This window comes from Nycticebus coucang, chromosome 5 (assembly GCF_027406575.1).
Source record: "Nycticebus coucang isolate mNycCou1 chromosome 5, mNycCou1.pri, whole genome shotgun sequence".
NCBI classification, from domain to species: domain Eukaryota; kingdom Metazoa; phylum Chordata; class Mammalia; order Primates; family Lorisidae; genus Nycticebus; species Nycticebus coucang.
Window position 1 is genome coordinate 28,689,181 of NC_069784.1, and position 15,973 is coordinate 28,705,153.

A 15,973-nucleotide genomic window follows, 5' to 3' on the forward strand; every position below is an offset into this window, starting at 1 on the left:
TTCTTCCTCATGAGTGATTTCTTTTATCTGTTTCCTTGCCCTTATTTTCCTTTCACTTCCTCTTGCTCTTTAAGTTCTCATGCGTGTGGACTAAGGGTTACAGGACCAGAAGGGTGAGAAGGTTGAAGTGCAAAAAAGGGTTTCAAGAAAGGAGGACTGAGTTATAAGAAAAAAAAAGAAAAATAGAGAAAGGAGAGGGGGTAGGTAAAAGGAATATTGACAAAAATAAGAGAGGCACAGCAAGAGGGACACAGAGCAATATAGGTGTACAGTAGGGTACTTTGACACAACCTTAAAAAAGACCCACCTTCTGGGGTTGCTCAGTTGGATGGTTCCCTTGAGGTTAGCAGCTCTTTGCTAACCTGGTCAGACACAGTACCCCACCTCCACCAAGTAGAGAGGAAAGACAAAAATGCTATAAATCAAACCAAAACAAGCAAACAGAAAACTTAATGGGATAAAATTGGGTGAAAAACCAAATAATAGCAGTAGAAACACTAGCAAAAATGAAGTTCTAGTTATTGAAAAAGGCAGCAATGGGAAATTATAATTAAACTAGAAAAATTGAGAAAGAAAAAGGATCTGTATGGAAAAGGTTGAAATTAAAAAACAAAATAACATCAACAACATCAAAATAAACAAAAAATAAAACAACCAAACTGGGCGGCGCCTGTGGCTCAAAGGGGTAGAGTGCCGGTCCCATATGCCGAAGGTGGCGGGTTCAAACCCAGCCCCGGCCAAAAAAAAAAAAAACAACCAAACCAAAAAAAAAAAAAAACACAACCACAAACAAAGCAGTATGTATATGTTATTGAATATTGTCTGGGCAACATGTGGTCTTCTGGGGTATGAGATGTTAATCACAGTTCTGATACCACTGGAGGCTGCTGATTTCTCAAACCCCAGCAGGTAGACACCTAAATCTCTCTTCGGCCCACTTAAAAGGCACTTTGAATTTGTAAACTTGCTGAGTAGAAGCTTTCCCAGGAAAGTGCTTATCGCTGGAATCACTGCTGAAGTGGCTATCCACTTACCCAGTGTGCCAAAACCAGTCTCACTCTGACCCTGAGGGTTAGGGCTGCAAGGCGGCTCAGACCCCACTCTTAGGCTACTTGGTCGCTGGGTTACCAGCTCCCACCCGATTCTAGCTCTACGACCCTGAGGGCGGAGCTTGCTGGGGCAGATCGCTCACAATGGCTCCCTGTGACCCACAGCCAAACACTATTAGGTCCGTCTGGCTCAGCGGCTCAGACTGGGGCCCTAGACAATGGCCAAAGTTCTCCGCACTCCCGCTCAGGCTCTCCCCAAAGCAGTTCAACTGAGTGCAAAGTCCAAAGACACCAAAACAGTTCACAGGTAAGGCCTTTCTGGTTTGCAGTCTCGCTACTACTGAACTTACAGTTGCGGGCGGGTTTAGACGGATTGAACACACGTGACAACTTGCCATTTTTCCACTGTTTTAGTCCTCCTCTTGGGGTCCAGAAGTCTCTCGCTGACTCCCTGTATCCTCACAGGGGTGATGATAGGCAGATCCCACCAGCCAGAGATGCCTGGAGTCCTATTTCCCCAGACTCACGGTGCCCAGATGCAAGGTAGCTGTTACTCGGCTGCCATCTTTCTCTGCCTCCCACTTTCCTTTTCCAAGCTTTATATTTCCCATTAACTAAAAGGGATCATAATCATAATAATTAGAAAAATAGCGATAATAATTCTCATTCACCAGAATGTAAGTCTCATAAGAGCAAAGACAGTTTACACACATTTGTATTCCTAGCACCAAGAACAGTGTTTAACCTTTACTAAGAACTTAATAAATGTTCTGTTTAATAAATCATTATCTGGTGAACACTTTCACAGTATTATATGTCTAGCACTATTCTAAGAGCTGAGTACAGCTGTGAACACTGCAGGTCCTCACAGACCTTACATTCTAATGGAGAGAAAAAGTGTAAATTTGTAACTAAGTACAATATGAAACCGTACGTTAGATGGCAGTTAAGTTCTATGAAGAAAAACCAAAGGGAGGAGGAGAATAAATACATGAAATATATTTGCTTCACAAAATTGTTAATCACTTAATTTATCTATTGTACAGAGCTTAGGTCAGCGCAGGCCACCCCCATGATCACTGTTATCACTGTTATGATTTGAGATACTGGTACAGAGCACAACTCCTTTCTCACATGGCTGATTCCTGTGTTAGATGCACTCCCTAAATCTTAGAACTTCACAAAAAACAAGTGACATGTGTTTATATCTCCAGATAGAGATGGGAAGAATACATGAGAAACTGAACTTTAGGAAGAGATAGAAAAAAATAAATGAGAAATTGAATTATGAGACATTATAATTTTAAATGAAGCATTTTTATCAGATGATCAAAAATGAACTGTGTACAGTAAGTATACTCATATCATAATGAAGGAGAAATATAAGTATTTTACAGTCATGAACAATAGTGCCAATTATATTTACATCACTTACTTCCAGAACTTGGTGCGTACAAGGTTTGTCCCAAATCAAGATAACATAGGCATCTAATCTCTTTATTCAAATGTCTACTAATTTTGAGTTCAATTGATTTGAGGATATGTAAAGAAAAATATATTGAAGAACTCTTAAGGATGATGTGATTCAGACTTGCAGAAGAATTCCATTTAATTTTGAAAATAGCAAGACAGAATTATCCTAAGTAGAACTGCAATCTGGTATTTACAGGTACTCTTGTCCACATATGTGTCTTTTTATTTTGAATAGGTTACCTTTTCAAATATGGTAGAACCTCCGTAATTTGACCATCTGAGAGACTGTGACAAACTAGTCAACATACAGAAGTGGTCAACAGAAGGAACTAGGCCAACTGTACTGACACATACTTGTGGTCCAGGTAGCACACGTGCAGTCTGTGAAAAGCAGGTCAGGTTAAGGAGGTGGTCAATACAGGGAGGTGGTCAACCATAGAGGTTCTACTGTATTTCCATTGCTTTAAAAACTATCACATGTACTAATAACATCAATAAAAATATGTGAATATTCACTTTAATCAAAATATTCTCTGTTCCCTCTTCATATATGCTTATTTTATAGAGCCCAAAACAAAACCCATTATTAGATGTGTCAGTTTTACATACAGCTAGCTACAGGAAAGTGGAAGCCATCATATATGTGGCTGTTTTTAGGACCAGTTATAGGGTGATGTTAGTGAGGCTCCCGTGGCACAAAATTTAAGTTGGCATCAGCTCTCAAATGTGTGCAAAGTACCATCCCAGTTTCCCAGGGTGTGGTTCCTATGGCCTTGCCTGCCCTCTTCCTCCTTTCTATTATACAAGCTCTCTCACCCGACAGGAACTTACCCTGCCATCTCTCCCCACTCCTCCAGCCCTCACTTCAGAACTTGCTGGGTGGAGGACAGAATATGATCACTATTCCTGATAAATCCAAACTTAAAATCAGACTCTATGGGTGGTGATACTCTTGCTATAATCCCTCTCCGTTCCTCTAGAAATTTATACCCATTAGACGGGAGGCCACTGGGTTTTATTTCTTAACGGAAAGGATGTAAGTTCAAAAAGCAGAGAAACAACTGGTATTTCCATGGGTTTATTATTTCAGAAGTGACGTTTTCAGGGTAACTAAAGGGTGATGAACAGTGGGTTTAGGGAAAATGTGGGATGAATTAAAAGTAATATTTTTCTGTACCAATAGCCTTTCCTCTTTCATATAAATATTTTAAAGACAGACAATATGAGGGGCTAATGGTAGCAAAGGGCTCCTGGAGAAAGAGGGATCAATGTCTGGCTCGGGATCAATGTCTGGCTCCTCACGACATACACAGGGGGCTAACTAGATAAAGTCCTGGCAGAGATGTCTCGACCATGAGGCATCTAGTATTGAGGAGAACATCAGAATGGCTCTCATGATCTTAGGAGTGGCTTCAAATAGTAGAGAGAGATAAAAGCCAGGAAGAGACCTGGTAAATGGAAACGAGGGATGACTCTGAAGGTCCCACTGTGATTATTAGTAGAAAGATAACAAGAAGAATTGGCTGGGTTCATCTCACCCACTACTTTTGGCACTGGTGCTGGGTAACTCAGATACCAGCCCAGAGAAGTAAGTGGTGGTAGCATGTGGGTGAGTGGGTATGGGGGAGAGTAAAACAGGGAACAAAAGGAATCCTATAAGTTTCTGTCATAAGAAATGTTCAAAATAGAAATTAAGTACAGTTAGAGGAAAATGAAAAGGGTATATTACCTGCATGTCTGAGTTTCTAGTTGGAGACTTGTTTTGCATTTTTCAACCTATTGAAGGAGATATTTAGTTGCAAAGAATTGGATTTTGGTTATTTTTTTAATTTCATCTTATGCAGCCTATTTTGGAAGAAAACTATTGTCAGCAATCAAGAAAGCAAATGAGTGCTTGAGACATTGTTTTAAAGTATTGTGTAAGGAGAGAAAAGGGTAGAATAGGGATTGCTTTCTTACTGTGAATCTGGTCAAAAGTTCATTTAGTTTTAGAGCTGAAAAACAGGAATACATATTGCGAATTTGATATACCCATAGTGGGACCTGGATTCTATATCAAATTTAACTGAACCAAGTAGCTGGCTAACCAAGCAAGGGTGAATGAGATTTAGTGCTAACTTAATTACTTAAGTGGATTTCAACCCTTAATATCCATGTAAACTTGGGAAGGAAAAATGGAGCCAGAAGACAAAGCAAACTTCAAGGATAATTTCAAAAATACAAAAACTAACCATATTTAGAACACAAGAAATCATATATTAGAAGAAAAACACATCAGCCTCTCCTTCCTTGCAGGAACTCTTCCACTGTGCTCTTATACTTCTCGTGTTACCACTTATAGCGCTTCTTAGCTAAATTCTCATCTCTGCCTGCTTTTACTATCCTGTGTTCAGTGCTGTCCTGTGCCATATCAGGGCCTGGGGCAACAAGACGAAGGAAAGCCCCTCCATACATGGTTTATTTAATGTTTTTAATTATTCATCTTAATTACTGAGTCTTTGGCAGCTCCTTATATTTCATACCTGAGGTAACTCATATGCCTTGTCCTAATCCTAAAGGTCTAACTTGCATCCTCTTCCCATGCCACACAATCTTTCTGGGTAACTCTACCCACAAGATTTTAATTACTGACATATAAGCACTTCCTGACAATTTACCAATTTTTTTTTATCTCCATCGCTGACCTTTAATGAGCTTCAACCTTTGCAACTACACAGGGTGCCCCAAAGGCACAAAAACTTCAAAAAATCCACAGCTAAATTTTCATTATTTCCCTCCAAAATACCCTTTAGACAACTAGGCGCACACAAATTTTCGAGTCTATGCAAAGAGTAAATAAACCAGAGTGGGAATATTTCCATCTTATGCAGTTGAGGGGAAGTAACAGTACATGGGGTAAAGATTAACTTTAGGGAGAGAAGGCTGTGTGCTTTTTTGGCAACAGATGAGAAAGTATACAGAAGCAACATGGCTTCTGGCAGAGGAGCAAGGAGAAAGAACTATTGTTGCTTTTGGGGAGGAGGAGAAGCAGCTGGGGGTTGTTCCTTGAATGCACCTCCTGGGCTGAAGGGATCCTGCCGCCTCACAATCCGCACTCCACACATAAACTTTCAAGTCATATGCCTTTTGCCCCCTGAATAGATTCAAGCTTATCCTCTCTCCTATGTACCCCCTTCCCTTAGTCTTCACCATTTATCTTCCAATCTCCTAAGGCAGTCCCAGAGTCTTTATCTCCCATCTTTCTTATTAAAGGAAGATGCCTAAAATCTACCTTCCCCACACTAAAAGCCAGACAGATTCAGCTAAAGGCAAATGTGAGTGACTCACATTGATAATTAGAATCCCTTCATAGTTCTTCCTTCGAAAGAGCACTATTATTATTTACTAATATTTCTTCAAAAGATTATGAGAATTTCTTGGCAAGGCCTATATCATATTTATCTTTATTTCAATGTAATCAGTGGCACAATATCTAGCCCATTAAATGCAAAAACGAACTATTGACTGAGATTGTAAACCCCAGCAAGAAAAAATATTTATCAAAACCTATGCATTAGTCATTTTCATTGAATGTAAGGAAAGAAGTCAATGATTTATTTTTAGTACCTTATTCAAAAAATTCTTCTTAAAGAGCTTTCTGGGGATTTCAAGTTTCTGGTTCTACCTTTTGCCTTTGGATTCCTGGGCAGGTTTCCCAACCTTCCCTATGCTTCAGTTCCTCCCCCATGAATGGAGATAAAATACTGTATGATGCCTACCTCACAGGATGGTTCTGAAGCTTACATTAATTACTCCACAAAAAAGCAATTAGAAATATAACTGCAGGTAGCAAATTATTAATATACATTATGATTTATTCCTACTTTCATTTTCTTTTACTGTGAGCACCTACTATGTGTCATGTATTTATAATTCTTAAACACTTGTCTACTATAATAATTGTCTGTCTTTGACTATCTTTTTCTTTTTCACTCAGGATAATTTTTCTAACTTGTAACATTTTCTGGTCTTCAAAAATTGCTCACTGAAAATGAGTACAAAATATTTATGTAATTAGGACAGTTCAACATTTTCAAAAATGGCAAAAATAAACAGCAGTCACAGAACACCTGCTTAGAAGATGCTGGAAATAACTGCTCCGTGCTTCATTAACCAGCACAAACACATTCTCCAGGCTTAGTCCCTCACTGAATGCAGAACTGCATTGGTACTGGAATGACATTAAATTGCCAAGTGAAGACATTCCTGGGCAGAACTGCCATTCTTAGGGCACCTTCACATGTCAAACAGATGCCTATTTTCAAAGAAGGCTATAATTTATTTGTTAAATAAAATTTGCATGTATTTTAATAATTCCAGATTATTATTTTGAAGATTTCATTTACCTTTGAATAGCGTCCAACACAATGCCTGAAATATAGATGCTTCAAGCACCAAAGAAATAGGAAGAAAAGAAAGAAAGAAAAGGAGGTAGTGAACAACAACTGTCTAAAAGTTTTCTGCCTGACTAGGTTGCCCCTTTCCAGTTCTTTGGCTAGTAAAAGCAAGGTTTTGTTGGGGCTTGTGTGTGAGCATGGCTGTTATGTTTGTTTTAATGTACAGATGTTTAATTTAGATGAATGATTATAAAATACAAATATTAAAATTTGGGAAATAAAAAAATAAATTGTATCTTTTGATGATGACTTTAACTCTTCATGCAAGCACAAAGAGGACAATAATAAAAAGCAAAGGAACAGAGTCCACGTTGTTGCTCAGGCCGGTCTCAAACTCACAGCCTCAAGCCGTCCTCACGCCTCAGGCTCCCAAAGAGCTATAAATAGAGGCAGGAACCACTGTTCCCACCAGGCAGGATTAGCATCCTTTCATTGCACGAAGGATAACTTTCAATCCTAGCTCCCTTCGGAATAAAACTCACTGCTCTCAGCAATCCATGTGTATTACATAGAATTTTCAAGGTAATGTACATCCAGAGCAATAAATCTGATCTTACAACTGAGACTATTATTTTAACATATATGTAAAGCTTTCATTTTATTTTTCCACCAATACTGGCTCACTATAGAAAACCTGACACATACAAAAGAGCCAAGAAAAAATATCATTACTGTTAATATTTCACTATATTTTATTTCATTCTAAGTTAAAGGTATGTTTATGTATAATTGCACATAATAACTAGTAAAAGCAATGATGTTTCATGATTTTTCTGCATAACATAGATTGTGATTGTTTACCCAGACTATTAATTACAGTAGAACCTCAGTAAGTTGACCAAGAAACTATAACAATGTGGTCAATATATGGAGGTGTTCAACATAAAGGAAATAGGTTAATTGTACTAATATGTACATGTGGTGCATGTCAGGGCTATGAAAATTGGGTCCACTTAAGGAGGTGGTCAATATGGAAGTGGCCAACTATGAAGACTCTACTTTTAAGAATAATTTTTATGAGTTGCACCATTTGCCACTAAATGGATTTTCTCTAATTTAGTTAACTGTGACCCAGTGGTTGGAATTCAGTGGGTTGCCCCCACATTGTTCTCTCTTGAATAAATAATGCCTGGGATAATCCTCTTTATATATTACCTACACTGCAAATTCCTTAAGATATGTTTTTAGAAAATGAATTATGGGATGTTCAATGTTTAAGAATTTAAAGGTGTTGTTATGGACTGAACTGTATCACTCCCAAAAGTTGGAAGTTCCCTATACCTCAAAATGTGACTAGAAACAGTCTTTATAAGGTAATGAAAATAAAGTCATCAGGATGAGTCCTAATCCAGTATAGCTCTTTCAGAAAGAGGAAGTTTGGACAGAGGCACACACAGAGGGATGACCAAGGGAAATGAAGACTCAGAGAGAATATGCCATCTCTCTCCATCTACGAGCCAAGCAGAAAGGCTTCAGAGGAGGTCAACGCCACTGACACCCTGATCTCAGACACTATCCTCCAGAACTAGGAGAAGATAAATTTCTGTTGCATAAGCCCCTTTATCTGTGGTATCTTGTCATAGCAGCCCTAGCAAACTAACACAACAAATATTAAAGAACATTGTTGAGAATATTGTCAAATTGCTTTTCTATAATTTTGTGGCAATATACACAAGATTGTACAACTAAGTTCACAAACTTGTCCTAGAAAATGTGCTACAAACCTCATTGCTAAATATTACTATGGCCGCCTTCAAAGTATTTGCCCTTGGGAAGCTATGTACTGATGCTAATTGCTTAGTTGAACCTTCAAAGCAATTTTGGAACTCTTTCTGGAATGGCCACAAGTCTGATCACTAAGTTCATTAATGGATCCTAGAAAAAGTGCCACATTCTTTATCACTGAATATCATTATGGTTGTCTTCAGAGTATTCCCCTGGCCATTTGATGCCCATAGTGATATTCAGCAATGAGGTAGGTAGCACCCTTTCTAGAATGAGCTCAGGAACTTATTAATTGCTCAACCTCATATTCGATGGGGAAATCAGATTACACAGAATGTTGTTTGATTATTAAAAGTGTGATAAAATGAGAACTCAATTTATAGAATCTCATTATAGAATAAAACATTAATTTCCATAAAATAATAGTAACAACAAAGCAATAACAATAGAGAAAGCCTGTTTTCTACATTAAATAAGAAACTTTTGGAAAGTCATCGAATGTCTCTGGATTACAGCTCTCAGACTTGAAAATGAGAGATTTAGATTTGATAGTCTCCCAGGGCTTTCTCAGTTTGAAACTTATGTGGTTCTTTTCTCAAAGCTTTTCAATCATTCACATCCTTATACAAGATCACGCTTTGTAATTGTCCTGTTTCTTGATCTAATTTGGACCACACAGATGTCCTTCCAAAGACCTCTACGACAAGCTTCATAGTAGAAAGCAAAACTCACAAACTGGAGCAAGGAAAACTGAATTCCAAAATCGGTCTGTTAGTAAGTGTCTATGTGGTCTTTTCATTTCAGATTGTGTATCTATTTCTTTTGTATTTAAAACACTTTGTCAAGTGGCAGGTCAAAGAAAAAGTAAAAATTATATAAACAGAAACAAACATGGTACACGCTCTCAATTGCCATCCTCAATGAGATCATAATGTAGGAAGAAATAGAGACACTATAAAATAATGCTACAGGAAAGTATATACAAAGTTTCAAAGAACTAACGTCAAGCTAATACTACTGTCTCACTAATTAATTTGGTAATATTAATTTGGGGAAAATAAATTTTAGGAAATCAGGTAAAAAGAAATTTACTCTCCAATTTAAAAGTTTATATGCCCCTAAGATGACGTTTACAATAGGGCCTTTAATGTTGAATAATACTTATATCCCAATGACAGTCTCACAGTGCCAGCTTTGTAATTACCACAAAGGCCCAATTAAATAAGGCTCTAGCAGTAATCTCAGAGAAATATTGCTTTGCTCCTGCCCTTCCCCTGGAAATATTAGATGTTCATTAAAAACAAACAAAAAGAAAGGTATCGAATTAAGAAGGATCACTTGAGCCCGGGATTTTAAGGTTTCAGTGAGCTATGATGTCATCACTGCACTCTAGTCTGGGCAACAGAGCAAGACCCTCAAAAAAACAACCAACCAACCAAAACTAAATCCAGAAGTGTGTTTGTAAAATTTTCTTCTTTTCTAAAAATAATTTATTTTTATCACATTTGAGACACCATCATAGTAATAGTCTTACAAAATTAGATAAATGTATCCATACATTAGGATTGCTAAAATCCTCTTAAAATTCTGCTAGGAAGAATTTGTCTTCAAAATGTACATTAATAAAATTCCTTTTAAAGTTTACCCTTGCCACTTGAACAAACCAAGACTTTTCTGAAGATGTGGCTGACTAGAATTTATACTACACTGTCTATCAATTTAATGTGAAGACAAAATAAAAATACCCAATAAAACTTTATGGGTTGCACATCTCTTATCCAAAATGCATGGGACCAGGAATGTTTTGGATTTCAGTATACTTACAGATTGAGCACCCCATTTTCAGATCTGAGATGCTCAACTTGTTTATCATTTCTAAGTATTTCAGAATATTTTTAAAGCAATAAAATTGAAAACATACTTTTTGGATCATTCAAATAATAAGTATTTTAAAAATTACAAATATACTTCAATACTTAAATGTATTTCTAAGGATAAGAAAAATATTTTCTTACAATATGTAGAAAGAAATCATTTTCAGCATGAAATCAAGTATCAGTGGTACTTACACAACAGTTCTTATCAGGATTTCTTTTCCAATGTTTCTTGTCTGATTTCTTGGCTGAAGTGGAACGCAGAGTTGCATGAGTTTGTACTCTAGGATTTAAAGCCAGGATGCTCTGAAAGACAACAAAAACAACAGATAAAACATATATGATTTTAATGTTGGCATTAAAATTACACAAAATTGTTTAGCATTCCCTGCATACTCCCCTAAAGAAGAACTTAACTAGGAAAGAAAACTATTATTAAACATGAAAGAAAATAAAATTACATGTGATCTAAACAAATTAGAAGAATGAACCAATGTTTGCAAGGTAGTGTTTAAGAAAACTAAGTGAGAAAACCTACACTTGGTTTAAAAAAAATTAGTATGGGAAAATTCCAATATAACAAAAATTCATACATAAAAAGTTAGAAGGACTTATATTTTTAGAAAAAAACAAATACACAAGATACAGGTTTTTTTTTTGGTTTTTTGTCCGGGGCTGGGTTTGAACCCGCCACCTCCAGCATATGGGACCGGCGCCCTACTCCTTGAGCCATAGGCACCGCCTGACAAGATACAGATTTAATGGTACAAATTAACAAAAATCCAAAATTTACATCTGAAATGTTAAATTGTTCCTCAAATAGTTACCTTTGCTTACATTAATAGACTAACACTTGATAAAATATTAATGGAGTAATTCTTATTATATTTTCTACTAATGTATGAAAAGCATTTCTTGGTCAAAAAAAAAAAATCAAGAAAAACAAACAAGTAAACATCAATCACAAACAAATGGTACTTCCACCAGAGGGGAGGAACCATGGTGGCAGGATTTTGAAATTCTTTTTAATTCTATTAACATTTTTTTCTAGCATCTTTCATCAATGCTGATGTATTAAAAAGAAGTATGTAATAAAAGATTTAGGAGAGATACCCAAGGCTTTCAGTAGGTTAAGAGCATTTATATGGATGAAATTTAATTTATTTTACACTAGTAAAGAATGCAGAACCAAGATTGTCCAAATCAAGGGAAAAGATTTGGATTCAGATATAAATTATCAATTTATAATTGATGCAGATTGTAACAGAAATCATCCTAGTATTTTAAAGCAATTGTATTGCTTTACAAATATACTGAAATACTTAGATGTATTTACAATTGCAGCAGATTGTAACAGAAATCATCCTAGTCACAATTATTACAATTATTTAAAAAGATATTCATCTCAAACATCTTAATCTTCCAGGAAGATTCCCCAGACTAATCTAGACCTGTGCTTTTTATCTTAGATGATGCAAAAATTCCTACCAAAGTATATCAATCTAAATAGCAACTGCTGCTTTAAGAATCCTTCTTCCCTCCTACACTATGAATGCTTTGAGTTAAGGGATCACAGATTCCTTTTTAATCTCTGAATCTCAGAGAGCGGCAAGTAGGTAGCATATGCTCATGTCTACAAAACAGGGTTCAACAATCATGAATTCGGTTTTTAATTCACACCAGTCAAATAACTTTGAATAAAACACTTATGTTTTTAAATCTTTGGTTTACTCTTATGTAAAATGGGCCAGCACCTAAATTACAAGACTGGAGTAAAGAACAGATGAAATGCATGATACGGCAAGTTTTCTAAACTAAAAACAACCTAAAAATTAAAGTGCAGTGAAAATGGAATCCAGAGCCTGTGTGCAACAGTAATTATCTATCCATGATTTGTTCATGCGGGGGGCTGGATAAGATTTTGCCAGGGATCTTGAGAATGAAATTCCTACTAGATTTGACCAACTCCAAAATCACTTTCCAAGTTGAGATTCTATGATTTTTTGAAATTTGGGGGTCATTGTTCACCTTTTTCCACATATGAAAATGAACCCTATTGGGATCCACAAACAACTATCAAACAGACTAAAATAAATAACTAGATAAAATAATTTGGTATACTACTGAACATATGTTTAAAATGCTGTTATACCCCTCCACTATTATAATTCCACAAAAAATTTATCTAAAGTAATCATTTACTAGGTAATATCTAGGTGGAATTTCTAAGGATATTTATTATATGATAATATGATAGATATAAAAAATCAGGTAAAAATATAACAAATGAGTCCATAAGGTAAATTTTATCCTTAATAACCTTAGATAAGAATAAAATCAGAAAAGAGGCACTTTATTTCATTCTGCTCTCATTCTAAAGTGATAATAATAATATTCTCCATTTTAAGTTTAGAATTTAAAAGATTTTTAAATCTAATTTAACTTAAAATAGCTACTATTATCTCAATACTTTGGGCGAGCAAGTAAGTTAAGGTCGGAAAAGTAACCCGTTAAAGATCTCACAGCTAATATGAAGAAGGACTTGAATTAGAATTCAGTTCTTCTGAGTGTAGAACTTACATTTAAAGTCATCCATGAGGACATTTACATTTAAAAGTCACTTTTTGAGGTGTTTTTTAGAAAATATTTTAACCTCATGTATAAACAGTATTAAATGGTATTTTAATAATTCAATAAAGAATTTTTTTCTTTTAAAACATAACTACTAGGAGGTCACTTTTAGAATGGTAGAGAGAAGACCTCCGCAAATCAACTCCAAGAAAAACAAACATGAGTAAAAATAAAAATTCAGTAAAAACAACAGTTTAAACTTATGGAAATTGTCTTAAGGGCAAACAGCAATGAATGAACATTAATTAAATAAAATCTACTAAAACTGTTTAGAGCCTTGAAAGTCTGTGGTCTTTGAAGCATGGCCCAGTCCTGCCCTCCTCCCTTGCACTTCAGTGTGGCAGTCATTCTACCTCAGGAGAGAGCAGCCAACAACACTTTCCCAGGGTTGGGGGGCTCCCTTTTGCCCCAGCCTCCATTGAGGGCACTGGTCTCTCCCAGGCAGGGGTAGGCTGTCAGCATTTCTCAGGCATTCCCTTCAACACCCAGCCACTACTCATAGAGCAGGGGCTCTATCTAAGGAGCAAAATGCCAGTAAACACTGGACCCCATTCACCTCTGTCTCATCTCACTTCAAGGCTAGAGAGTGCACAACAGAAGTGAGGTGAAAAGACCAGAAGCTAGTGCCTGCAGGCAGCACCCTGCTCCTAAAACAGGAATGCCACTTTCCCAGAAGAAGGCTACTATTAATATCCCTACCTTTCTAGATTTCTGCCAGAGATTTTTTTTTTTTTCAAGAATAGGTAGGCCATAAGAACAGACAGTTTTCTCCAAATGAATTGACTTTATGTGGACCCATATTAAATTTAGATGGCAAAAAATTCAGAAGAGGCTGGTAGCTCCATGAGAGCAATAAACTAAACCATCAGGCAGATAGTCTACCATGGAGAACCAGAGAAATAGGTAGCTAAGATAAACCTAGTAGGATCACAAAAAGGTTCTGGACACACTGCTCACAACCAGCACCTGCCAAGAGGCTCAAATTTAATTCAATCACACACTGCAGAACATTTCTGGTCTAAGAGCATTTTCAAAAATAGTAGAGAAATTAACCAGAATTCAATGGAACTAAGAGAAGGGGGTGATACCATAAAGGCACATAATTTAATAGCAATATCAGTAAAAAAGGCAAAAAGAGCCCTGCTAAATAACCACTGTCATTCTGGAATGACTGTGCACATGCCCAAGGCTGCAGTCTATGGGAATAACAACAGAGGTTTACAGAGGAGGAAATCAGACTTCACTAGAATTGTCTATCCATTTATTACACAAATACTCAAACAACAGCAACAGTAAGTTCCCCACCCCCACAGGAGGACTGGTATCCAGAATTCCTACAATATATTATCTAAAATGTTTACTTTTCAATTTAAAAAAATTATAAATGATGCAAAGAAACAGAATTGTGTGATACGTACACAAGGATTTAAAAAGTAGGCAGAAAAGGCACCTCTGAGAGGGCCCAGGTGTCAAATTGAACAAAGACTTCAAAGCAACCTTTATAAAGAAAGTAGGATGACAATCACTCATCTAGTACAGAATATTAATACAGAGATCAAAATTATTTAAAAGAACCAAACAAACATTTTAGAGTAGAAAACTAAAATAGCTAAAAAAATAAATTCCTTAATGGAGCTCAATAGTAAATCTAAATGGGCAGAAGAAAACTCAGTACACTTAATAAAAGATCAAGAGTGGTTACACAATCTGAAGAACAGAGAGAAAAAGAATAAACAAAAATTAACAGAGTGAGGCTTAGAGTTATGTGCTATGCCACTGAGTAAATCAAAACACTGTTTTGAGCATATCAAAAGAAGAGGGAAAAGAGAAAGAAAAAAAATTTAAGATATAATGGCTAAATATTTGCCCACTTTAATTTTGTCTGAGAAGCAGAACAAAACATTAAACTGTATCTCTAAGAAGCTCAACAAACGTGAGATAGGATTGTTGAAAACGGATCTGCACAAAGAACATCAGTCAAAATTAACTAAAAGTCAACCACAAAGAGAAAAATCTTAAAAGTAGCAAGAAAAAAAGATTCGTATGCACAAGAAAATTCTAGTAAGTCTAACAATCAACTTCTAATCAAGAACAATCACACCAGAAGGTAGTTGGATGAAATATACAAAGTATGGAAATAAAAAGAATTGTCAACCAAAAATCTTATATCCAATAAAACTATCTTCCAAAAATAAAGATTGAAATATAGACATGCACAGAAAAAAAAATACATAAGAAAAAACATTACATTACCTGCTCTAAAAGTGTTCAATTTATGCAGAGAAGGGGCCCAAACATAACATTATTACTAGCAGATGTGTTTTCCAAAAATTTGTAAAGGAAATTCTGTAGGCAGAAAGTAAGTAACCACAAATATTAATTCAAATTCACCAAAAAAACACAGGCCAATTAAAAAATATAGGTAATTATGAAATTACAATAGACATCATAAATATATACCGTCAGACTAGATGAAAATCAAGATACAACTTCGTGATGTATATAGAAGATACATTTTAGTTTCAGTGACACAAATAAGTTAAAAATTAGAGATAACCAAGATTCATCAATTAAACAGCAACCGTATAAAACCTGGAGTGGCTATACTAATAATAGAACAAATTTTAAACAAGAAAAAAATGTTACTAGTGGTAAACAGGAACATTTTAGAATGATCAAACCTCAATCCATCAGGAATATATATACAACAATTTTAAACATGCATTTCCCTAACAAAAAAGCCTGAAATACATAAAGCAAAAACTGACAACATTGAAGGGAAATA

The 15,973-nt window shown here is 35.9% G+C and overlaps 1 protein-coding gene across 8 annotated transcripts in view; it reads right to left on the minus strand.

The window, feature by feature from the left end:
- DPYD (dihydropyrimidine dehydrogenase) overlaps window positions 1-15,973 on the minus strand; it is an 883,000-nt gene that overhangs the window by 819,833 nt on the left and 47,194 nt on the right. For 7 of the 8 annotated variants that reach the window (XR_008380177.1, XM_053591597.1, XM_053591598.1 and 4 more), the window contains exon 2: window positions 10,753-10,863. Coding sequence is in view for 6 of the 8 variants with exons in the window: in XM_053591597.1 (XP_053447572.1) it covers window positions 10,753-10,863 (111 nt within the window). In the remaining 2 variants the exon portion in view is untranslated. Of the gene's footprint in view, window positions 1-10,752; window positions 10,864-15,441; window positions 15,535-15,973 lie in introns of all 8 variants that reach the window. The other variant, XM_053591599.1, reaches the window with a different exon arrangement.